At 45.3% G+C, this 23,217-nt stretch overlaps 7 protein-coding genes across 7 annotated transcripts; 6 read left to right on the forward strand and 1 right to left on the reverse strand.

Moving 5' to 3' along the window:
* Positions 1-689: 689 nt before the first annotated feature.
* On the forward strand, positions 690-1,925 carry AOL_s00054g213 (uncharacterized protein; the record flags this gene model as incomplete). Its single annotated transcript, XM_011121529.1, has 1 exon — positions 690-1,925. One exon carries the CDS (start codon positions 690-692, stop codon positions 1,923-1,925), a length of 1,236 nt encoding a protein of 411 aa, XP_011119831.1.
* A 1,513-nt stretch (positions 1,926-3,438) lies between these two features.
* AOL_s00054g214 (uncharacterized protein) lies at positions 3,439-4,746 on the reverse strand (the record flags this gene model as incomplete). Its single annotated transcript, XM_011121530.1, has 1 exon — positions 3,439-4,746. The coding sequence occupies one exon, from the start codon at positions 4,744-4,746 to the stop codon at positions 3,439-3,441; it is 1,308 nt and encodes a 435-aa protein (XP_011119832.1).
* Positions 4,747-5,582: 836 nt separating this feature from the next.
* On the forward strand, positions 5,583-6,934 carry AOL_s00054g215 (uncharacterized protein; the record flags this gene model as incomplete). The annotated part of the gene is made up of 2 exons (XM_011121531.1): positions 5,583-6,806; positions 6,872-6,934. 2 exons carry the CDS (start codon positions 5,583-5,585, stop codon positions 6,932-6,934), a joined length of 1,287 nt encoding a protein of 428 aa, XP_011119833.1.
* A 2,803-nt stretch (positions 6,935-9,737) lies between these two features.
* Positions 9,738-11,691, forward strand: AOL_s00054g216 (uncharacterized protein; the record flags this gene model as incomplete). The annotated part of the gene is made up of 2 exons (XM_011121532.1): positions 9,738-10,523; positions 10,693-11,691. The coding sequence occupies 2 exons, from the start codon at positions 9,738-9,740 to the stop codon at positions 11,689-11,691; spliced, it is 1,785 nt and encodes a 594-aa protein (XP_011119834.1).
* Positions 11,692-12,699: 1,008 nt separating this feature from the next.
* AOL_s00054g217 (uncharacterized protein) lies at positions 12,700-13,076 on the forward strand (the record flags this gene model as incomplete). The annotated part of the gene is made up of 2 exons (XM_011121533.1): positions 12,700-12,868; positions 12,958-13,076. 2 exons carry the CDS (start codon positions 12,700-12,702, stop codon positions 13,074-13,076), a joined length of 288 nt encoding a protein of 95 aa, XP_011119835.1.
* Positions 13,077-16,251: 3,175 nt separating this feature from the next.
* On the forward strand, positions 16,252-18,861 carry AOL_s00054g218 (uncharacterized protein; the record flags this gene model as incomplete). Its single annotated transcript, XM_011121534.1, has 1 exon — positions 16,252-18,861. One exon carries the CDS (start codon positions 16,252-16,254, stop codon positions 18,859-18,861), a length of 2,610 nt encoding a protein of 869 aa, XP_011119836.1.
* A 2,658-nt stretch (positions 18,862-21,519) lies between these two features.
* On the forward strand, positions 21,520-22,728 carry AOL_s00054g219 (uncharacterized protein; the record flags this gene model as incomplete). Its single annotated transcript, XM_011121535.1, has 2 exons — positions 21,520-22,455; positions 22,525-22,728. The coding sequence occupies 2 exons, from the start codon at positions 21,520-21,522 to the stop codon at positions 22,726-22,728; spliced, it is 1,140 nt and encodes a 379-aa protein (XP_011119837.1).
* Positions 22,729-23,217: the final 489 nt, after the last annotated feature.

The raw sequence follows: 23,217 nt of genomic DNA on the forward strand, positions 1-23,217 counted from the left end.
CTCCTGCTGCTGTTGCTTGTAACTCAACTTCGATCTTCGATCGCCTTCCTGGGCCGGACTTGCATTCGAGCTGTGATTGGTAAGTGGCCGGGGTGCTCCCACTATGCCTGTCCGGGCATGATATGACCTGATATGATCTGATACTTACTGCTCCAAGCGAACTTAGAAGAAGGAGGTTGGATACCACCGTTCTCTTCTCTGACCACCGCTTCCTGGTACAAAAACACTGGGCTAGAAGGGCACTTTTCGTCATCGATCCGAGCTGGCGGAACTAAGTACTCCTGCCTGAGTACAAGTACCACTACTACTGCCACTAAAAGTCCAGCCCGTGGTCTGTTGTGCCTTTAAGTACCTTATCACGCCGTGCGGCCGTTCGAAGTCTCATTTCTTCGATTTCTTCGCTTTCTCCGACTTCTTCGACACCCACCCCGCAAAGAAAATATACAAAAAAAAATAAATAAACAGAGGCAGAGATCCTCTAAATAAACATCTTCGCCCTCTTCGACATCCTTCTTCTGATCCCGCTGGTCAATCTACGTATCCGACCGACTAATTTCGGAGTGCGAATTGCTTCATCTACCAACGACCATTTGCCTAGTCTCCCATCTTCATTCCCGACCGTTTAGATTTCTCCGACCGCTTCAGTCAAAGAGCACTACCATCAATCATCTTTTGCTCAATTCGATGAGATGACGACAGTCGTCGATTATCATTATACTGCCCCTTCGGCCTACGACTTCCCCGCTCGACATCCACATCACCATCATCCTCACGCCATGATAAAGCACCATCCTCAGCCTCTAAACCTGAGCAGTGCTATACCTCGCGGACTTCCAACACCTTACCTCCCTCCACCAATTCCTTCGCCGTCGGCACAATCAAGATCTGCATCGACAGGGTACACTCCGTCAAACCGCCGAACAAACTCCACCGGCTCTTCTTCCCTACATCGCTCTACATCTAATGGTTCCTCCGGCAGCTCAAATGCCTACGTTACCACTTTACGCAAACAAAAGGCAACTGTATGGTGTGACCGTGCTCAGCGAGAAGATTCCCGTTTCCTCGCCGCTCAGAAGGCTGCGAAGGCAAAGGCAGCTCTCGAAGTTGCTCGTGCAGCAGCCCAACAAAGCCATCATAGAACGAGTGAGAGCGGCAGCTCCATGCACCGTGGGAAGATAAGTCACCACCGTGGTGGCCGGAAGAGCAGCAGCGTAGATCACGAGTTCAGCACGAACAGAAGTTTGGTTGCCGGCGTACCTGCTAGGCTCGACATTGACGACGATACCTCAGGTGATGAACAGCCCGGTAGCGGTAACGGCAGCGTATATGGCGGTGCCGCACGACGAACAAACTCTGGGCGGAGCTCGATAAACTCCACAGGCCAGAGACGGTTCACAACTACGACTACGTCGTCAGGTGGTGATAGAACCAGCGGGCCGGGAACGCCACAGCTACAACTTAGGGTTCACGATTTACAAAGCTACCCTAGCTATAACGCAACCCACTCTTCAAGCCCATCGACATACTCTCGGACGTCGAGCATCATAGATACAGCACTCCCTGAGGTGCCAGAGCCGGTAGAGAACTCCAGTGCTATGACAGACATCAGGAGAAACAATAGTGGGAACAGTGGTGGCCTCCGACACGAATACCTTCCCGCGCATAGGAAATCTAGTAGCGTTAACAGGCAACACCCGAGCCCAAATCAATCTGATGCTATGCTCCAATCACATCAACAGGGTTATTCGAGCGAGGGATACCCGCTTGGATTTTCGGAGGGGGCCGCTCGTCCGCGACCAGCTGCCGTTACGAGGGCAATCAGTTCAAGAGAACCTGCGGATCTGAGACGGAAAGGTAGTATCGACGATAGCAGGACGACCACTATGGGGCGTGTCCGCTTGTTCGTTGCGAATCCGGATCAGTAAACTGTGGGGCTTTACGATATTACCGAACAGAGGGCCAGCTAGAATCTGTGATTCTTCTTTCCCTAATCGACTCATAATTTCCCTTTCTTTTTGTTTACGAAGAAACGAGCGTCGGAGGGGTTCCTTCCCATTCTCCAGAACCTGACCGCATTCCTCGCGTAATTCCGTTGACAGCGACATTCCAAATCTCTCATTTTTCGACATCTGAAACTACCGTCCTAAATACGCAATTCATGCGGCCTTCGCTTTCCCCTGTTCCTCGATTCTATGTTTTCACACGAGTTTTACGTCTGCTCTTCTTCCCGAGCAGCATCACCTACGAGTACTATGACACGATCGTTCTTCATACCAATTACAAAATTATCGTTTCACCGACCACGACCATCATTGCCTCCATCGCCAGCATGGAATCCATTGTATATAGTCTTCTTTTCTCTCTTTCATTCTTCTTCAACCTAGCGGGACAGGAACAACAGTGGCTACGACGTCACATTCGAAAGGGCAATTTTTTTTCAAGGACCCTCACGATCTCTTTCTTTTCTTCTCTTTCTTCTCTTTCTTCTCTTTCTTTCTCTTTTTTTTCCCATTGCGATCAACAGCATTGGCAGCGACAGCAGCAAGAAACTGCTTTTTAATACCCGAGAGTCATTTTGGTTTTCTTCCTTTCGTTTTATATATAATTCTACTAGCCTCTCTGTTGATATCTCTTTCATCTTTTTTCCTTTTTCCTTTTTTTTACCCTGTACAAATACAAAACACTCGTATACCATCGTTCTCTTTTTATTCCCTCTTCCAAATTTAGCCTTCTTTATACCACACAAAAGGTGTCTCTTTTCTATTCTTGCTTTCTTGGGGGGATTTTGGATTTTCATTTGATGACATTCGCTTTTCTTTTATTTTCTTTTATTCTATTCCGATCTAATGGCGTATATACCACAATAAGTTTTTTTTTTGTTCACTACCCTCGCCTTTTTTCAAAAATATTTTTCAGTGGAATACTTGTGGGTATTTTTTTCATATGGAGAATTAATATGGCGTTATCTTCTCCCTTTTGAGGGAAGAGAAAAAAACAATTTCAAATTTGGTTTTGATTTTTTTGATATATAATATATGCTTGATGAACTTCAGTGCTCGGTACTTGATGTGAGATCAAAAGGTCGTAAAGAAGTAGTGGTAGATATCTATGGTAACCACTCACGGGACTTAAGGACTGTTTTGTTTGAGGGGAAGGGCAAGGCGATCTATATTCACTGTAAGACGCCTTGGTCAATGCAACGGTGCTGATAGGGGGTTTATTGGTGGAGGATTGTTTATTATGACGGGAAGCTGGAAGCGGGAGGAGGAGGTATAAACAAGATATGAGCCGTAGCGCCATGGCTAGGTACGTAAAATATAAAAACTAAAATAAAAACGCCGCCCTATTGACAAGAGATCAATGCTCCTTCGTTTCCTTCTTCATTCATTTTCTCTAAATATAGAGGTTGATAGGTTTTCTTCTTTGTTTACCCGCAGGTTACCATTTCTTCGCCTCCATTCCATCTGGAGGACTCGTCTCTACTTTTCCACGCCCAACTTCTCCCCAGTTAGTGCTCAATGCCGTTCCGTTACTTTCCACATAGCTCTTCATCATTGCACGGCGAGTATCTGGATCGGCGTCTTTGTAAAGCTTCTTGAAGAAACCGTTAACGGGGTCAGCTGAGAATTCATCTTCGTTAAGATCTGCGTAGTCGATATTATCGTCATCCTGATTTTCCTTCTCTCCGCTGGCCGTCTTTGACTTTTTCGAAGATTGAGCAAGGTCATCGACGACTTTATCCCAATTCTTGGGACCCGTTTTAGAAGAAGTTGGATAAACTGGCGGTTTATCCTCTTTCTTTGCAGTAGAGGTCGATGTGGAGGTTCCCGAGGCCGGTTCTGTGGTTGATTCTAGACTAGCCCATTTTTTATTCGTTTCGACCTTTTGAAGGGTGAATTCTACTTTTGTACCGAGGATTTTGTAGTATGATGTTGAAGGATTGATTGTAGCGAATAGAGGGTCTAGGGTGAAACTAAAATCGGCGCCGGAAGGTAGTGGGAAGGTTATCGATAAAGAGTTACTCTCAAGCTCGACGGTTGTGGATTCCTTGGGGACACCCTTGACGAAAAGGGAGATGGTGACGGAGTTTGCTGTTTGGTACCATTCGTGGCGGATTTTGTCTGCTGGAGTGCTGACACCGGCTGGGACGGTAGGTTTTGGTGGTTCGACGGCAGCGGGAGTTGATTCGACTTTCTGGGTCTTCTTTGATTCTTCGTAGTCATCGGGAAGTTCTTCGACTCTACCGCTGTCTCCTGCTGATTTAGACGCGGAAGTCGAAGAAGTAGGTTTTGAAGGTTTAGGGATTTCCCTATTTGGGATTTCCGTGACCGTAACCTCCCTCCTATCATCATCATCCAAAAGCTTGGAAAGGTCTACTTCCAACTTCTTCTGCCAAAACGGAATACTCTTATCCTTCTCATTATACTTCTCAGCCCATGCGAAACATGCACCAGCATCACCATACTGCTGCATTAAAAGTAAGGCAATACCCCTTCGCAGCTGGGATGTAGACAGCTGATCCCGGTTACCCTTACGTTGAGCTAGGACTACAGCTATTTCGGCGTCTGAGAGAGCATCTGAGTAGGATGAAGCACGTTGGTAGGCCGTGGATCGTTTGATGTAGTAGTCTACGGAGGTGGGGATGCGTTCGATTGCTTGGGAGTAGTAGGAGATGGCGGCGGGGTAGTCTTGTGAGGAGAGGGCGGCGGCACCCTTGGCTGCTAGATTTGCAGGGTCGGCGGACATTTTTCTCTCTTTCCTATCTTTTATGTATCTAGATATGTAGTTGTATTCAAGCTACCCTGGAATGCTGAAGCTGGAGGTGGATGTGATGATGGTGGTGGTATGGTGGTGGATAGTAGGCGATATATGTAGGACGTCGAGATGACCAAGTTAAAGAGGGACGACGTGACTGCGAATTCGAAGGTCATGGAAACATCGATGCCCGAATTAGACGGCAATCCACTTCCAGAACAAGGATCCTGTGCGACATGACACAACACACTTTTGGTTCCCTCCGTTGAACGGCGGAGAGTTTATAAGTTATGGTATTATAATTTATATTTCAGCCTTGACGAGCTCGACAATCGACTTGTTGGATACTTAGGTAAGTTCTTACTTGCTTGCTCTAATTACTCATTTTGCGGCTTGCAAGGCGGCGAGCTGTAGACTATATATTGTGGTCATGGCACCTTATGGTGCATGGTGGCGCGGGTGCGGCAGAAAATAAGAGTTTCGGCTGCCATTTTTGGTAACGAAATCCTGGATCCTCGTGCGGGCTGGGCACCGCCCTTAAGCCGTCGTAACGTTGATTTGACATCCTGTGCATTAGTATGGTATTGTATGGTATGGCACGATATTACGGGATTTTTGTTGCACTTGTCAGCCGTAGATAATACTTTATACATACTAAGTATATAAGATGCATCATCCCCTTTGTTTGAGTCGAGTCACACTGACTAGTCTCGTCAACTTGCCTTTGCTCTAATTTACAATTAAACACCGTTCCCGCTGGAATTAGTCAATATATATTCACGGTTTCTAGACTGTATCACATCTTAACTAACCTGTGTCCGTTCACTATGGGCTTATTCAAGAAGAAGGACAAGACGGCCCGCACAAGCACAGCGTCGGGAGCACCAAATACAACAGTTACTCATACACAGTCCACGCAGAATCCATACGCTTACTCACCCCCCCCTCCGAGTTACGTATCTCAGCCGGCATACAAGGAGCCGATTTCATACGGTCGTCAAAACAACGAACCTACGACATACGGTGGATCCATCTATAGCCAAAGGTCTACCGGCGAGCAGACTAGTGTAGCTAACTACGGCGGATCCGGGTCAGGATATGGCGGTAGTAAGACACCAGAGCCAGCACCATACGGAGCCTCAGTCTATGCCAATAACAACTATCCGAGTAATCTAAACTCCAGTAATCCGTATGGTACCTCAACTTACGGTAATAACAACCGATCGAGTAACGTAGCTTCCGGTAATCCATACGGCAGTGCACCAGCGCAGAATCAGTATGGCAATCAAAAGCCTCAGTCAAGTAATAACCCTGTTCCGGACAACAACTATAACTACTCCTCAGCCGCAGCCGGTCGAGGAGACTACCACTACGGCAGTAACAGTTATCAAGATTCATATTCCTACCAAACCACTGCTCTCGCGGAAGACGAGCAAGATCCAGAACTCATCAAACAAGAAATAAAATACACCAAATACGCTTCTAATTCCTCCACTGTAAACGCCTTACACGCTGCCGCTCGCGCCGAACAAGCCGGACAATCCACCCTGTTGAGTTTGGAACAACAGGGTGAATCGCTTTATAATACCCAGTTAAACCTTAAAATCGCAAAAACCCACGGCGATATCGCAGCACACCAGGCAAAGGATTTGAAAGTGGCGAATAGACCGTTATTCATGCCGCATGTTAAAAATCCATTTTCATCGGGCCAAGAGAAAGTTATTGATGAACAGGTTTCGCTCGAGAGAGAGAGAAGGCGACGTACCGAGCAAGGTGGCGCGAAGCTCACGCATGAGGAAAAAATGAGGAAGATGGGGTTGGCACCGGTGGGGGCTCCGAAGCCTATATCGAAAGAGGAGAGAGCTGCGAGGGATAGACAGAAGTCGATGTATCAATTCGAAGCGGATGAAGAAGATGAACAGCTGGAAAGGGATATTGATACAAACTTGGACTTGTTGGCTGGAGCGTCGAAGAGGTTGAGGGGTCTTGCTGGTGATATTAACCAAAAGGTCGATGAACAGAATAGATTGATCATGGATATCAATGGTCAGGTAGGTTTTGTTAGAATATTTAGGATTAAGGTTATTGGTGTTTTACTGACTGGACTTGCACTTAGGCTCACGAAGTTGAAGACGGATTGGTACGGGCTGGGCATAAGTTGAGGCCGTATGGGTTTTAGTTGCATGGCTTTTGGGTTCAACCGTTTGGGTCTGCTACCTAGCTGGGTACGTAATTAGTATGTAAAAAGGTGTCTCGTACTTTGGAAATACTTGTTTATGTAAGGTAATATAATGTTTAACGTTTAATGCGTATGTGCGGGACGGCTGAAATCTATCAATCAACCTATTCACAAGTACTCCCCCCCATTGAATTTTGAGCCGTCATTCGAAAATGAGGGTCTGAGACAAGGTATAGCTAGCGGGTGAAACAATCAATTGCGGGTCGGCGGGCTGGATTAAGTTAACTTAGCGAGCTCAATTACCATGGCAGTGGTAAATTGTCGAATCGAAGGGAGTGATAAGCAGGCTGCATAATTGCGGAGTCAATTTTTCTTTAGTAATCCTTGATGTCAATTGATCTCGTGAAGCTATTATTGCGTATAGTGATCGGTTATCTTGCATGTGACTTCGGCGATACCGGGGTCCACGTATGCCCCGGGTTCAGCCGGCCGTTCTGGGAACCCCTCTTTTTGAACCATTGCCTGCCCTGTGGCTGATAATAACTTTTGTGGTGAAGCTAAGTTGGACGATATATGTGGGACCTGCAAACTATTTATGATGGGATATTATCGGATATTGATCCCATTCCTTGAACAGCGGCCAGCGAAGGGTAGTTGGCTATCATATAGATCTAGGATAACCATCAAGCTACGATATCATCAACCAAGCTTGAGTAATTGTCCTAGAACACACATGTTATCTCAATTGGTTCATATGATATGACTCTAATTACGTATAAAATGTTGGGGCAGCTAGCTATGCAATGACAACTTGTATTTACGCTAGCAATCAATCGAAGTCCGTGATATCACGATACACTGCGGCTGAATTAAAGTAGATCCCGCAAGATAAGAACGGAAATCAATCAATGAAGCTGACAAAAGAAGTAATCCTAAGAAATACGCCGTGCATCAATCTCAATCGAGAACATTCGATGGCCAAAGCTTAAGCTTCTGATAGAAACCCCGTAAGCTGGGTGGTTAGCGATATGCCGCCATACGCACGGATCGACGTTTATAGGTCGCATTGGGATTTGTGACTGGGTATAAAGACGGTAGAACCGGCGTCACGGTTGCGAGGGCTCGAGGAAGGGACAAGGATACAGATAAAGGGAAAGTATATGCGGGGTGAGCACGTGGCGACGTTGAACTCGAGGTTTATATTAGGCTTATTTGAGCGGAAGAATGTGCTCGAGCTCTCAAATTTTATCATACATGTATACCTAGTGAAGTCGTTCTGTCACGTAGTCGTCGCGTCTTAAGATTATCATGTCACGCATATAATGCTCATAGACATGTGCCGTCGATAATGTTGTATTTAGGCAGTACGTTGTAGAAAAAAGAGCCTAAATCTGACGACAATATGCTTTTTTGATTTTCGGGAACTAGTGTATCCGGCCTACTGGTACCATTACTAGTCTCGGTACTGATACCGCGGGTACCATACAAAAGTGTCTTCTACAATCTCGGGAAGCCGAGTAGCGTCCGTCTAGGACATACACGCTTAACACAATCAGGTTGAATTACCGCATTCGTCCATCCCCAAAATACCACATACTATTTCTGCGTTGCCGGGAAAACTTTCCATCTTGGCATTACATTTCTTCAATCACAAGCCTGTCAACATGGAGGGATCACATGCCAAAGTCAAAATTTTCCCTTCGTTCCCCCCATGCCTTGTCTTTCCTGTGAGGAAGGGCGGCTGCATGGGAAGAGCGCCGTAGCGAACGATACCCTAGCAGGCTTAGTCTGGTAGTGGTATTATAGCATGATAGTGGAGATGGGCCTATTGATAATGTATGCACATGTCGGTGGCATGTTTGAATAGGGAAGCTGTGGATGAGCGGAGAAACCGAGCTCCATGAATGAAGGTAAAAGATCTGGTGTTCTTTCGTAGACGGTTGGGGACGTTTCATAGTTATGTGTCCTTACTCTCGTAGATCCCAAATTATCATTAGTTCTTACCGATTTTTTCATTTAATAAGAAAAAACCGTGCGGAGAAAGGTTGGATATTAGCTACATTGGTGGGGAATAATCGGACGGGGATGTCAAATCAATCTGAAAGGATTCTTCTCGCACGGGCTTTCCCCAGATGAACCGCATTACGAGCGTATGCACGGGCGTTTCCAGTTCGTACTTCTCTCACACACATTATTCTTTTTTATTCTTTTTTTTATATTTTTTCTCGATCGCAGAGGGAGATGACATCGGCATTCACATTCCTCGAACTAGTACTCGTATACAAAGAGTCGATCCAAATCAGAGGATTTGTTCGGTCGGTAGCGGGGTTCCCGAGCCAGAAATCCGAACTTTGTCAGTCCTTGGTCGAACTCCGAGAAGCAGCTTCCTCTTTTTATATAGTTTTTCTCCGTTCCCAACGAATTTATTTATACTCTTTCGCTTGCCCTTGTCCGTTGTGTATCTTATAACCATATCTTAGTTGCTATTGAATCTTGTGATTCGGGCGGGAGCCTCGTTTGTCACAAGCTAATCCAATCCGCCTGATCAGAACCGTCCCACCGCACTTATCTGTGCTACCGCTCGAGACTTTGGTCTCTTTACTGTTATACTACCCTTTTTCTTCCCGTTTTCGATTCGATTAATATTATACAGCTCGGCTCGACTCGACTCGATCGATTCTCTACATTTTAAACTGGATCTGCCAATTTAAAATCATCTCAGGAGTTAAAGATTTAAAAGAAAATTAAACCCGTTTTTATTTCAGCATTAACGCCTTGTCATTGCATGTCGTCTGTTTGAGTAATGGCGACACGCCTTCGTTCACAATCCACCACCCCCAAACCCCCCTCCCCTGACAAGGTTCTTCCGCTCTCCTCGAGTACAACATCTCAACCGACTTCGAATTCGTCGTCTTTGGCTTCATCTACAGTGGTTTTCAATACCACAATGTTCGCCTCTGCCCCCGCAGCAGTGCGCGACCCTTTACCCGCCATCCTTCCTCACGAGTCTTCGCCAGAGGTCGCACAAGCACAGACACAACAGACACAAGCACAAGCACAAGACCCCTCGCACGCCTCACCCGTCGCCGCATCCGTTGTTCCGATGTATTCCTCCGTCCCTCTTCCTCTCGTCGACTACTATTCTCACCATTCCGCTCTATCTAACAACTCTGCTGGAATTCCTATATCAACCGCCCGCAGCATGTCCATCCAATCCCTCGTTTCAACAAATTCTTCAGCAACTATAGCGGACGACGATGCGTCGTCTATAATTTCGCATACCACCACGCGCAACACCGAGGACTCGGCTTCAGTTGATGGGGATCTCAGTGTAGATATTGACGATCCAGATGTTCGTATGGCCGCAGAGGCGCTTGGTGATTTACGTGCAGATTTTGTATCAAGTCCCAAAAGTGTACCGAACAGTCCACCGCAGAAGAATGAGAAGAGGGAAGAAAGACGACAGGAAACTATGATGGAGATGATCCAGGGACAAAATACATTTTTAGGAACAGCAGTCAGGGCAGGAAGAAGTGTTTATAAAGGCGGGAAACGATATAGTCCGCGGTTTAAGTACGGCGCCGAAATAGTATGTTCCCTTTCGTTCCCTTCACATCGCTTTATATATCATTCTTCTTTTGTGATTGAGTTTAATCACATTCCTTCCATTCCTTCCATGCCTCGCCAATATATTATTTTATGCATGCATGCATGACAAAAATCAAAATTTACTATCCGCTAACACATGTGATTGACAGGTTGAGCGCGCCGCCGCACCAATGACCTCGGTCGTCTCTTATGCCGCCCGAACAACCGGGGTAGAATCAGTTCTACGTCGCAACCTCGAAGCCCGTCGTCTATCATCCTCTGGCACATCATCACAGTCATCTCCTTCACACTCACAACCATCATCATTGACAGGTTCACACGTCACCAAGCGTCGGAAAACAGCATTCGAAGAAGGGCATACCGGTTCAGGTGCAGCGATGGAAGTCGATTCTACAAGTTCTTCCATGGGAGAAAGAGACGGTAGAGACAATGAGTTGACGCATAAACCTGCCACCGATGTTGTATCGCTGAACTGGCAGAGGAGGTTAATGCTTTCGACTGCCGGAGTCGGAGTCGCACTTAGCGAAGAATCACTCAAAAGTTTAAAGTACTGTCTCGCATGGCTTCGATGGGCCAATGATCATCTCGACAAAGTTATCATGGCCCTTCGTGGGGTAATAAGCGAGTACGATTCGGATAAATCCCGCGCAAATGGTACCAGCGGGAAAGATGGAGGTACCGACGAAGGAGACGATGAGCGAAGCGCACAGTTACAAAATAAAATCGAAACTTTGAGGAAAGATGTTATTGGGACTTTAAAGAGAGTGGTGGACGTCGTCAGCACCTACGCTGGTGGAGCTCTACCCGAGAATGCAAGGGTAGTGGTCAAAGCATGCATCACGAATCTACCTAGGAGATGGGCATTGGCTGCCAAAGACGACAACGCTAGCGCAAATGCTTCAGGGAATAATATGGCAGTGGTAGTCAGAAGGGAAGAAGCAGGGAAGAGAGTACTTGTTCTAGCGAGGGAAGGACTTGAAATGCTGCACCAGGTTTCGGCAATTGTACAATTGACACTCGAAAGAGCAGAAGAATGGTGCGAAAGACTGGGGAGGAAGCGGCCAGAGGACGGTGACTATGGTAAGGTCGGGTGGGACGTTGATATGGAACTGGACGGCGTAGGAGAGGAAGCCAGGAAAGATCGATGATGTTCTAGTATCCCCCCCTCTCTCCCTCCCCCCCTTCTCCTTTCATCCCCCCTCCCTCTTTTCTTGGGACCTTTTCCCCATTCATCTCCTTTGCATGTTCTTGATATTGTTATTATTATTCTTTCTTTCTTTCATCCTTATCTTTCTTTTCAACTGCATCTTTGGGATCTGCTTTGTATTGGAACCAAAAAAAAACTAAAAATTATCCGGGCTCAAAAAGCATATATATTGTATACTGTTTTATATCAAGGCGGGATGGGAGCTGGGAATAATCACGGATTGTACGAGCTTTTTGCAATTGGATTATTGGGTATTCTGTTTGGGGATTCTTTGTGTATTATTCAATATGATTTCCTGTCTGTATGCTCTGTGGATATTGATATTGATAGTGAACTTACTGTAGTGTACCAGTATACCTTTTCTTCTTCTTCTTCCTCTTCTTCTCGTCCTTCTTCTCTTTCTTATTATTATCCATGATATATCTCTCCCATATCTGGTTAATCGGTTCCTTGATCAAGCGATGATGTCTTTCTTACCGCTTTCACGTGGTGGTCTCGTGGGATTTTATAATTATCAGCTCAAAGGGATCGATGTAATCAATTTTAAGATTCCTTTTGCCGTCGCAGCTATCGAATTGTGACGTCATCGGTGCATCACCGCCCAAAAAACCGTCGCACTCTAAAGAAGCGGAATTATAAATACAGCGCAGTTGAGTTTCATTTGATTCAGGTTGATTGAATTTATAAATCGCTGTTGTGTTAATTCAGAAGATAAATAATTTAATCTGTTTTCGAAATTAAATCATTGCTCATCGCTTTTTAAAACAAAAATATCATCCACGATTCGCGAATCTAGATCTCAAGATACCCGACTAAATTAAAACGTCAATTCACTATAGCACTAGCAAGCTTAGCTTAGCACTACGACATTTGCCAAATAACTCAGACGTTAGAGGAACCGACTACGAAAGCCCAAAATAAAATAGAGAGGGAAAAATAATAAGTCAACATGGCCTCTCTCACATCCTCTGTCGAAAACTTCGTCTCTGCCATCTTTGGCATCTTTCGCAACGTCATCGACTCAATCTTTGCCGTTTTCACATCGATCCTTGCACTCTTCCAGTCCGCTGTTGTCGGTGTATTTGACCTGGCCAAGAGTTTCTTGAACTTCCTGTTGTGTGAGTACAATAAAAAAAACAGCCTCATTTACGTCATATTAACTTCACAGAAGAGAAAGCTAATGTGTGATTCTTAACAAAACTTCTAGCAAATATCTTCGTTCTATCTGTTATTGCAATCGGGTTCGTTCTCTACACCGCCGTTTTGCAGAAGAACGCTACTGGACAACATGTTGGTGCTACTGGCAAGAAGAAGGCTGTTTCTTAAACAGTTGTTTTCTAACGGGATGCTTCTTAGCTGTCAACATTAAGGGATCAAAACCCCCCATGGCAGAGACGTCCTTTGAATCTTCTTATGTCTTTTTTCTCTTGTCTTTTCTGTTAGAGGGTTTTCGTTGGAAAATAGTAAATTTCTCTACAACTTTATGGGTTTTAAATTACGGTCTGGTTCTGAAGAAAAGGCGTCTTTCTGATGATGGCGTATGAGGATATCAGAGATACTGTGGTTTAATGAAATTCTGCTTTACTGTTGGTCATCTCGTGGGAATGTTACGTGCAAAGGAAACATGTTACTTACTATTATGAATTTAATTGATTCAACGTCGTCATTCCTGAGAAAATCCGCGATGATAAATTGGACTAGGCCCGTAAGAACTGACCTTTGATCAGGTGAGAAGCCTGTACAGGAAGATGTTATAGTGCATCCTGAAATGGCATAGATTGGAAGACTTCGTTTGACAGTTCTTTACCTCTTTTTGTCTTATGCAGTTTGACTTTTATAATTAGTCTGGACTTTTATGGCTTGATATCATGCATCGAGGATTCGCTGGCGCAAATCTATAATTTATCTCACTCATAAAATAGACTATACTTGGATTAGATTAGTTATGATATCAAAATTAAGAATTACGATTGTATACCCACACCGATATCGCATCTTTTTGATTGATATCCAACATCATGCCACTAGAGGAGGGTCCTTGCGTCGAAAGAAGAGTAGATGTTCTGTGTTTCCGGCCAGGCCAGGTCCATTATGGATCCAACATACCAACATTCATAACTCCAAGCCCACCGCCATAACACCCGAAAATATATCCTAAGGATTTCCCTCTCTATTTTTGAGAGGCTTGCATTAGAACAACTTCAATGTTGTCCTACTATGTTTGTGCCATCTCAACCATTTCGCTGTGCTGCCACAGATTGGTTTCATGCCTTCGATTCTCAAACGTAACTGTTTTCTTTCTCTCTCTCTTTTTCAGAAATAGAACTACAGATATTGGATTATACCCAACGTTGTAGTTACAGAATGACCGTTGCAATTGTCGATGTCTACTATTTTATTTTCTTTTCTTTTCTGTAGAGAGATAATTCGAATGGATATATTGTTCAGAACGGAGGTATGTGGCCTATAGGCCTGATTTTCAATCCCATCACTGCATGCAGTAGTGGAGTTCTAGTGTTAGCTATTGCAAATGACAGGCAGGTCTAGACGGCATCTTTATCATGGAATTGACGATCAATAGTTGTATTCTTGACTAGAATGAGTAATTTCAAATTTATTCGCTTTCGTGCTCTAGCTACTCAAATACCCGATGTCCGGTAATTGCACATCCATGGGTCCATCAATCCTCTATCTTCGCCGAAATGACAAGCCCCCACAGGAAAATCGCCACCCAGTATGTTTCTGAAGGCAGCCACGATTGTTTTTGCGTAATCATGCCCCGAGACGAATTTATATGCAATCACGTAATTCCTATTCAATCCCAATCTTATGGATCGAACTTACAATAGCTTCGTTTTTATCATGTGCTAGAGTGTAAACGGATCGTATATATTGCCTATCACTCTTCACACCGGAGGTGTGCCACAAAGTATTGCCACCATCGACCATTCCATACCCAGCTAGGCAAGAAAATAGGCTATCTGTATTTGGATGCCTATATCTAAATTGCATGCCTAAGGAAAACACAATTATTTCCGAGGTTTAAGAAAACCAGGATAGTAATTAATTCTGTCCACCTGCACAGCAGTTGGCATTCAGACCGGGCCCTGCCGCTAGTGCTTCTAAAGTCATGTTCGAGTAAGGTGTTACGGTACCATACCCTGATCAGCATGCACTATTGCAAGAAACCCTACAAGCCGTTTTATTCACATTGTGGATAGGGCACGTGGGTGCAGGAGACGAGGTATTCCAACATGACACACAACTCCTTAACTTGATTGGGGTTTCGAAAGAATCTCATGCTTCTGGATCGCATAGGAATCAAACTTGATTTCCTGACTCACGGCATGCATGCTATTTTCTCCAACGGGGGGCGGGTTCGGAGGTATGCATATGTGGTTCTGTTCTATTAGTATCTTGTACGTAAATATATACATGTTCTAGCCTCGATCGAATTTCAAACCTCGAACCATATAACTTGCATACGTCTTTGCATAGTTCTAAAAGTGCTACCAAAGGGCGGTATTTCTAGAAGCCGGCTAGAGAAACAGTTACTGTTAGCATGTATTTTTGTAGGGAACTAGTGTGAGATTGGAAGCTAGGAGTTTGTCGAGGTAACTCGATAACATGTGGACAAGTACTGGGGACTTACCATAACGACTAACATATATTAGTAACATGCCCTGCTAGCGCAATTGGTACCATGGTACGAAAAAGTGGCGTAAAGACGTTCTTCCGGCCGCTCTGTAGGCCAATTCGTTTTCTCCTCCATGTTCGATTTCCGATTCTTGCGAACAGCACGCATGATGTGGTGGTGCATGCCTACCAACAGTTTCTCGCTGTGCATCATATCATGCATCACGTACGTATCATGCTAACCGTAGTATTTTAATATATGTTATCGATGAGAAGTGAGATTCCAACTTGCTAACGGGTTGTTGGACCGCGGCAAGTGGAGAGACCCTTGATACTTAACTGTTTAGATCTACAGGGTCTATAGTTGGCCGTTTCCAAAACAAGGCTGGGTAGGATGTAGCAAATTGTGAGACTTAGAGTTTGCGGCGACAGTGATATCGATCGGTTTCTTGCGGAGCGGGTTTGTTGTACATTTGCTATAATTGTGAGCTCCTGTGGTGCGGGCGGCCTGGTGAATTTGGTGTAATATTTAGATGACTACGAGGGCATGTGTATATATATGAACAGAGGAATTAGACTAAGCGGCGAGGGTATGTTGACACATTTTTTCTTTCTCATTTCTTTGTCTTGACTGTTTTAACTATTTTGCATGCTGTGGATCTTCTTTCGTTTTGAAACTTCGTCGATTTCTAGTTTCCTACAACAATTTGCATAAAGATATATATTTCGGATCTAATCCATATATATATATATATATTGCCTATGCCCCTTCCGTTTATTCCTATACCAATCTCTATTGAGATCTAGCTTACCTTGCCCATTATATGCCATAAACATATAACGACAGGATCCGCTCTATAGTACCATGAGCGAAGCCTTCGGCATCCAGTTAGCATTCATGTTAGAGGACAGTCGAGAGAAGACTTCACCAGCTACCGATATGACCATGGCGGCGGCTACCACTGTTAAATCAACATTAACCCGAGCCTCTCCAAGTTCAGTCAGAGACACTTCATTCTGCGAGAACTTTTACAAGTTCGACCTCCAACCTAAGGTATCCACGACATGGCCTAAAGGTTACAAACATCCCATTCATGAATGGGAGTTTTGTCCGTTACAACAGGGACATTCGGTTCATCCGACTATGGAGATTACACGTAAGAGTCGTCCCGTTCGCCCTACGATTGAAATCCCCCCGCACGGGAGGAGTCTGGCTCCCCCACATGGAAAGAGTATGTCGCTATCGATGAGGGCTTCCCATAGGGAGCTTGGGTCGAGAAAAAGTATTGCAATCCAATCGCATTCTCGTGCACGGGCCATGTCGGAATCTAAGGCTCGTGGTTCCATGGTCGTGTCCCCAGGTCTGTGGCCGAAGAAGCGTTTAGCTACACAGAAGTTAAACTACGATAAGAATCGGCCTCTTCCACCATTACCACTGAGGATCAAGAAGAATGAAGGAGAGGGGCTGCAGGTCAGTCTTAGTTTCAGAAGGAAAAGAGAGAATATGAAGCGTCGACAGCTACAACAGCAAATAGAGCTTGCGGGTATTCAACCGAATACCGGACCCACCCCTATCAAGATGCCGCCAAAATATACTCAAGAGCAATCTCCAAAAATTGAGGCGATAACACCTGGGATGGCGGATGCAGAAGTTGTTACGATCGGTTTTGAGGCTTATCCACCCCCAATTCCTGCGATCAATCAAAAGCAACTATCGAATAGGCATGTCTCTGGGGACAACCATGATGATGATGATGGGTTATCATTATTTGACTTTAGTTTTGTTCCGGGTGCCAGTGTTGATAGAGCGCCAGCTGAAGAGCCTATTTCTCCCTTCAATGTGAAAGGAGCAGTGGATGAAAACCTCGAGACCGATCTCCCTATCAAAGCGAAGAGGTTCGGCTGCCTACCAATGAAGTTGCGGCTTGATCTTCCTGAAAGCGCGGCATCTGGGTCTCCAACTGCATCACACCCTCCGGAAGATGAAGTCACTGAGATGGAAAAGATGAGAGAGCAAGCTGGGTCAAGATGCGTCGGCAGGGAGGAGACCGTGTATAATCAAGACGGTGTCGAGGAAAGACGATATGTTTATTACCCAACCCGGCTATCGATGGATCTTCAACGGTCGTCGTCTATTCTTCAGCAAAAGAGGGTTTCTCTGAACCGCCAACCTCCATCTTATACTCACTTCCCACCACACAACTCCCAGGGGGGTGCATGTGAACATCAAAAGAAACCGTCGACTTCGTCGTCGAGGTCTCAGATGACTTTCTCAACCTTTGGTGGTACTGGTCATAACCATAAATACGATCATGATCATGAGAGTCAGGTGACCGACTGTGAGGACTATGAAGCCGACGAAGAGGAAGACATCAACGAAAACTATACCTGTGCTTCGTCCTTTGTGAGTGCCAGCTCGTATCCTTCGTCTGAGATGTCTGCTGGTGACGATGGTTGCTTCACTCCAGTCCCACAGAGGCTTTCAGCTGCATCAAAGCAACCCACCCAGAGCGAGAAGCATTCATCTAGAGCAACTACGATTGAAGTGGATACCACACAAGTTCTTCCTTTACCCTATGAAAGTAATAGACCCACATCAGCGGCACCTGAGTCTTCTGTTCAAGCTTTCCGGCCTATAACACCGAGGTCATCGTATGATATCATCGCTTCGGCAGCGACACCTCATATCAATTTTGGTCTTCCTCCTACGTCTATCGAACACCACGCCCCAAGGAAGACTGCCAGTGCATCTCATATTCTTGCTTCTGAGAGGCCTGATTCTGTACAATTGTTCATCTCTGAATCCCGGTTGAGTTCCAACTCATGCAGCAACCTCAAATCCGTTTCAGACCAGACCGTGCCGCTCGTGCCGCCGGTTCCCTCTGTAGAAATTAGTCGAGCACTAAGCCCAGAAACAACAGCATCTCACATCAACAACAGTGAAGGGTTAGGAGCCCAAAGTCTCCATCCACCTTGTCATAAGATGTTGGGCCGGAGAAGCCTAACCCCAACCCCGTCAATGTTTAGGAACGGCGACGGAGGAAATAATGGCAAACTCCGTGTTATCGAAGAAGAGCCTCATCAACAACGACCAAACACCGCTCCCGCTGCGCCGGAGTGTCAAGGCTCTAGGTCGTTCTTTGAAGACTATGACGACACAGAGGATGTCGAAAGTGGGTTTTCCAAGGTAAAAAGGTTTTTGGCTAGATGCCTAAGTGTGAAGTCACGTCCACTCTCAGGTGTTCATGAAAGTGGAGCCATGAGAAAGAAGTCAGAAGAGAAGAGGAAAGCAAAGAAGGCCGAGGGCGCACAAGAGACCATGAAAAAGAATAAAGATAAGAAACATGAAGAAAATCCAGCACCACCGCCTAGACCCTCATCAAGATTCTCAAGGATCTCAAGAATTTCTAAACTGGGAAGGAGCAGCGGCAAGTGGAGGTGGAGTTATGCAATGATGGGAGCTACATTTTCATGAAAAAAAAAAAAAACTTTCTCTTGAGTCAGATCAACAGCTTAATAGGTGTTAATGGTGTTTGAATGGTGTGGTTTTACTGGGCACCTTACCTGTCTACTCTTTCTGTTGAGTAGGGTTCATAGAATATTGGAGTTAGGGTGTCTGCTTGTTTTCTTCTTCCAGTTTGACTTACATATCAGGCGCGTTTGGTGTTCATTCATTTTGATACTCAACAGAATTGCTGGAATCAATTCTGAATCTTGTCACTCACTATAAAATTTCCTTTGTTAATAATTGCGAATGTTGTCGTATCACAGGCTTCGCTGCAGCAGAAAGGGTTTTTTTTTTTTTTTTGAATGCATGGGGGCCGGCCAACTAGTCGAATTGCATACACAATCGCAACAGCACATACTTACTTGTAGTTATAATTAACTTCATGTGTCCAATGAAACCTAAGGTTCTAGGCATTGCAAACAACTTATCATAGAGTGAGATTTGTACTGTGATATCGAATGTTGTTAAATAGAAGTAGCCGTGCATATGCGCATATGGGCCGGTTCTAGTCTCGGTCTTGTGAGAACGATTTGAAGGAAATGCAGCTGTTACATTCTTTGTGTTGCCGGTTGCGACAAGCGTTGGTCTCAGTCTCGGCACTGCGTCTTTAATCACCCAGCTTGGGTACCAAGCTCAAGGCTGACAAGAATGACCAGATCGATTTTCGATTCCAGCCTTAATTCTACTCGTTACATGTATACAATCACAGGCGGGGTTTCAATATCTCTACTTTGCACTATGAATGTCTACCCCTGGCTTATAACTATTCGGTGTCTTTTAATCTCAGCCGCAGTGGACAGAACAGAAAACCATGTCGGTCTCATTTTAACCCAAGCAGAATTCGAACACGAGGCATTTTGCCGGCTGGGCAGGCCAAGGGTATCAATGATCGTAAAAACGATGGCAAACACTTCATGATCATCGATTTCGAATTTAGGGAAGATAAAGAGCGAAAACGCCACTATCGCAATTGGTTATCGAAGCGCGAATCCGAGGCCGCTCAGTCGAAGCCTCCCGTGCTGCAGGCTGCATGATGCAAGGCGATACCACCTCAGCCAATTCGGACCTGTTCAATCGAGCATAACTGAATTCTTCGAGAGAGCCAGATAATCATGTCATTCGAGATCACACAAATCTGGTCCTACAATGATTGTTTCCCCGGTTCTTGCAATACATTGAACCAAGCAAAACCTACCACGCTTGCACGACCTGAAAATTTTAATTAATTGGGGATTTTCTTTCCTCGAATGACTTCAGCCCTGAATACAATCCAAGGGTTTATAGCCGGTGGGGTTGGTGTAATATTCGGAGAACCTGCCGAAAGATAAGACGCTTTGTTGGCATATGTGGATTCATGCGACGTATCCTGCCCGTCGTAAATCCGGTATGATCCGAGATAAAAACAAGACGAAGGCAGCTCGTGGGTGCGCGCGCAAGGAAAGGAAAGGAAAATTAGAACCATAAAGGGAAAAAAATTCATGAAGCCCATGCAGATGCAGGCAGTTTTCAGGTCAACTTGCATAAGCTGAAAGCTCTGAAATTATGACTTCGCTCAGCGCCAAAATGGCAAGTTGACCTCATAGAATCGTTTTATTTTCAGAGTGGGGGTAGACGTGCATATATTTCGATTCCGGTATCCGCTAGCGCTGGCTGCTAAGCTAAACCGAGAGACCTGTAGGTCTAGTTTGGTATTTGACTGACGGAATTGTTGATCTATGATACTATTATTTCAAGTGGCCGTAAATTTATATCGGCTTATTACTAAGTGATACCATACGCGGGGGAAAAAATGATGACGGTTGAATCAGTTAAAGGCACGTTGGCCATATGGGGCCATCTTCTAGATCGACAGGTACCTACGTTCGGCACCTACGTCGCCCTTGCAGTAACCGATTGGCTGCGCGCTGCGGAAAGCAAGCCGGATTTTCTCGCCACTTTGAGTCAGCGGCATGAAATCTAGATGGGTAATCCTGGTCGTTGACGTTCAATCCAATCTTATGCCACCACTACATGCCTTTCCACCAGGGTCGTTTCGCCGAAATGGCACTCCTTTTGGAGACCAAGACCTAAGAAACATCGGGGCCGCGATAACTACACCACAAATATAGGTGGAAACATGCAGAGGCATTTCTGTGCGCTCGAGCTGGAGCTCGCCTCCTTATCATACATGTATGTACGTGCGAAGTATCAACCTGGCTATCCACCTGTTTTCTAGGCCATAATGGGGGGTCCCAACATCAATATCCAGCCCTGCTGATAGAGAAACGACAAAATTAGATCACATCCCGCTGTTATAATATACAGAGTTAAGGATTCTATGCCACATATGTACCGGAACCCGGATTGTAGATACACGAGGGTGCCTGTTTACCCTGGAGGAAATATAAATATGTCGTTCCGCCCCACACGGGTAGCACGAAGATCACTACGGCTTTCATCCAGACTCTATAGAAAGGCCTCCTCGACCTTTAATTAATTGTCATTGCAAGATCCACATTCGCTTATTGGATAACGAGTGGAGGACTATCGTTCAAATCCTGCTTTATATTCCTTAACTGGTTATATATCGACCGGTCCCTCTAGTTAAATATAACTCCTCTCATTTAGCACGTTATATATATCAAGATGAAGACATCAATTATCCTTGCGGCCCTCGCTGCTACTGCTTTGAGTGCACCGGCACCAGCACCACGCCCACAAGATGTTGACTTCTCTGGTCTTGACTTCTCGTCGGATGATTTATCTACTGGTCCAGACTTTGGCACAACCAAAGAGTCTATCCCTTTGTCCAAGCCTGCAACCAGCGACATCGTTGAAGACATCAAGGACGACCCGGCCACTCCTATCAGGAAACTTCGTCGCGATGTCAAGGCCATTTTGAAGCGTGTACCTGGAGACTGTGCTCCTCAGCCTATCAACAATGGCCCGCAATTCATCAACCTCGAACCTGTCCCTTGGCAAGAGGCCGTTGAAGCCGCCTACCCACCTACCAATCCCTCGACTCTTGGCCCCTATAAAAAGGTCTTCGACGGCCTAAGAGGTAGCGTCAGCCAAATTGGCTACCGTGGGCTCACGACCATCCACGCCTACGATATAAATGCCTGCAAGACTCTCTGCGATAAGAAGGCTCAGTGTCTTGGTTTCAACTTCTACGTTGAACGAGACCCGTCCCTTGACCCTGGCGATTTGTGCCCTAATCCCTCTATCATCACAAACTACAAGTGTACCCTTTGGTCTTTCCCCTTCCTTGCCGGTGCGGCCGATAACATCGGCCAAACTCGAAGACAATTCAAAGTCGTCATTGCAGCATCTGTTGGATATGTCAAGCCGTACGCTGCCAGCAATCTTGCCAACTTTACGAGCTACGGACAAGATCTCTATGGATCTATCAATGCTCCTCTTCTGAATGGAGATAACACTTATTTGGGCGTCAAGAGTTATCCAAATGCAGATGTTAATGTCGACTACTTTGAACCCGCTGTTTGTGCAGCTGCTTGTGATGCACAGACTGCATACAATTCAAGGCACCATGCCAGCACTCCCTGTCAATATAAAGCCTGCGTAAGTATCTTACTATATTCTACGATTCTACTTTATGAACTTTGAATGCTAATACATTATGTGCTATAGAACTTCTTTGACGCATATGTCGTGTTGAAGGACGGCAAGGCGCAAGGGCTGACTTGTACCCTTTACACTTGGACTTGGGCCGACAGTTATGCGGTGAATGGTGGGCAAGTTAGATCTGATGGTGTTTACAAGGTTGCAAATTCATATACCTATACGAATTCGCGACTTCCTGCCCCTCCCTATATCGATACCTGCCCTGTTTGAACCTATGGCTCTAGCTAGGCGGCAGTTTCTACTCATGACTCGTTGCTTTCATCCACGAGCATTTTAAAAGGTAGACTTGTTGTTATTAATATTATCATCTGATTTGTTCGAAACTTCGCGCAGGGTATAATATCTAGATATCTAATGGTAAATTTAATCAGAAATTTCGGGATATAATATAAGAATTCATAGCATTCTCGAAAAAAAAATGTCAGAGCCTGTTAGGCACCTTCGTTAATTACGTTACTATGTTGCGCAATTACCAGTATTTATATAACCATCAATCTCGTGAATTTTTGATACATTCTCAGTCTTAGGGCTGGCTAGGCGCTAGTGCTTAATGAGCAGTTAGTGCCAGTGTCTCTCCATTCCATGTCCCTGAACGTCTACACCCCTGAGGATCTTCACTAACACATGATATCAACCCACGATCGATATTAGATGTGGAGTTTCCGGTTGTGTGACGAGATATGCAGGTCCTCTTTCCCT

This window comes from Orbilia oligospora (assembly GCF_000225545.1).
Source record: "Orbilia oligospora ATCC 24927 unplaced genomic scaffold scaffold00054, whole genome shotgun sequence".
Classification (NCBI taxonomy): domain Eukaryota; kingdom Fungi; phylum Ascomycota; class Orbiliomycetes; order Orbiliales; family Orbiliaceae; genus Orbilia; species Orbilia oligospora.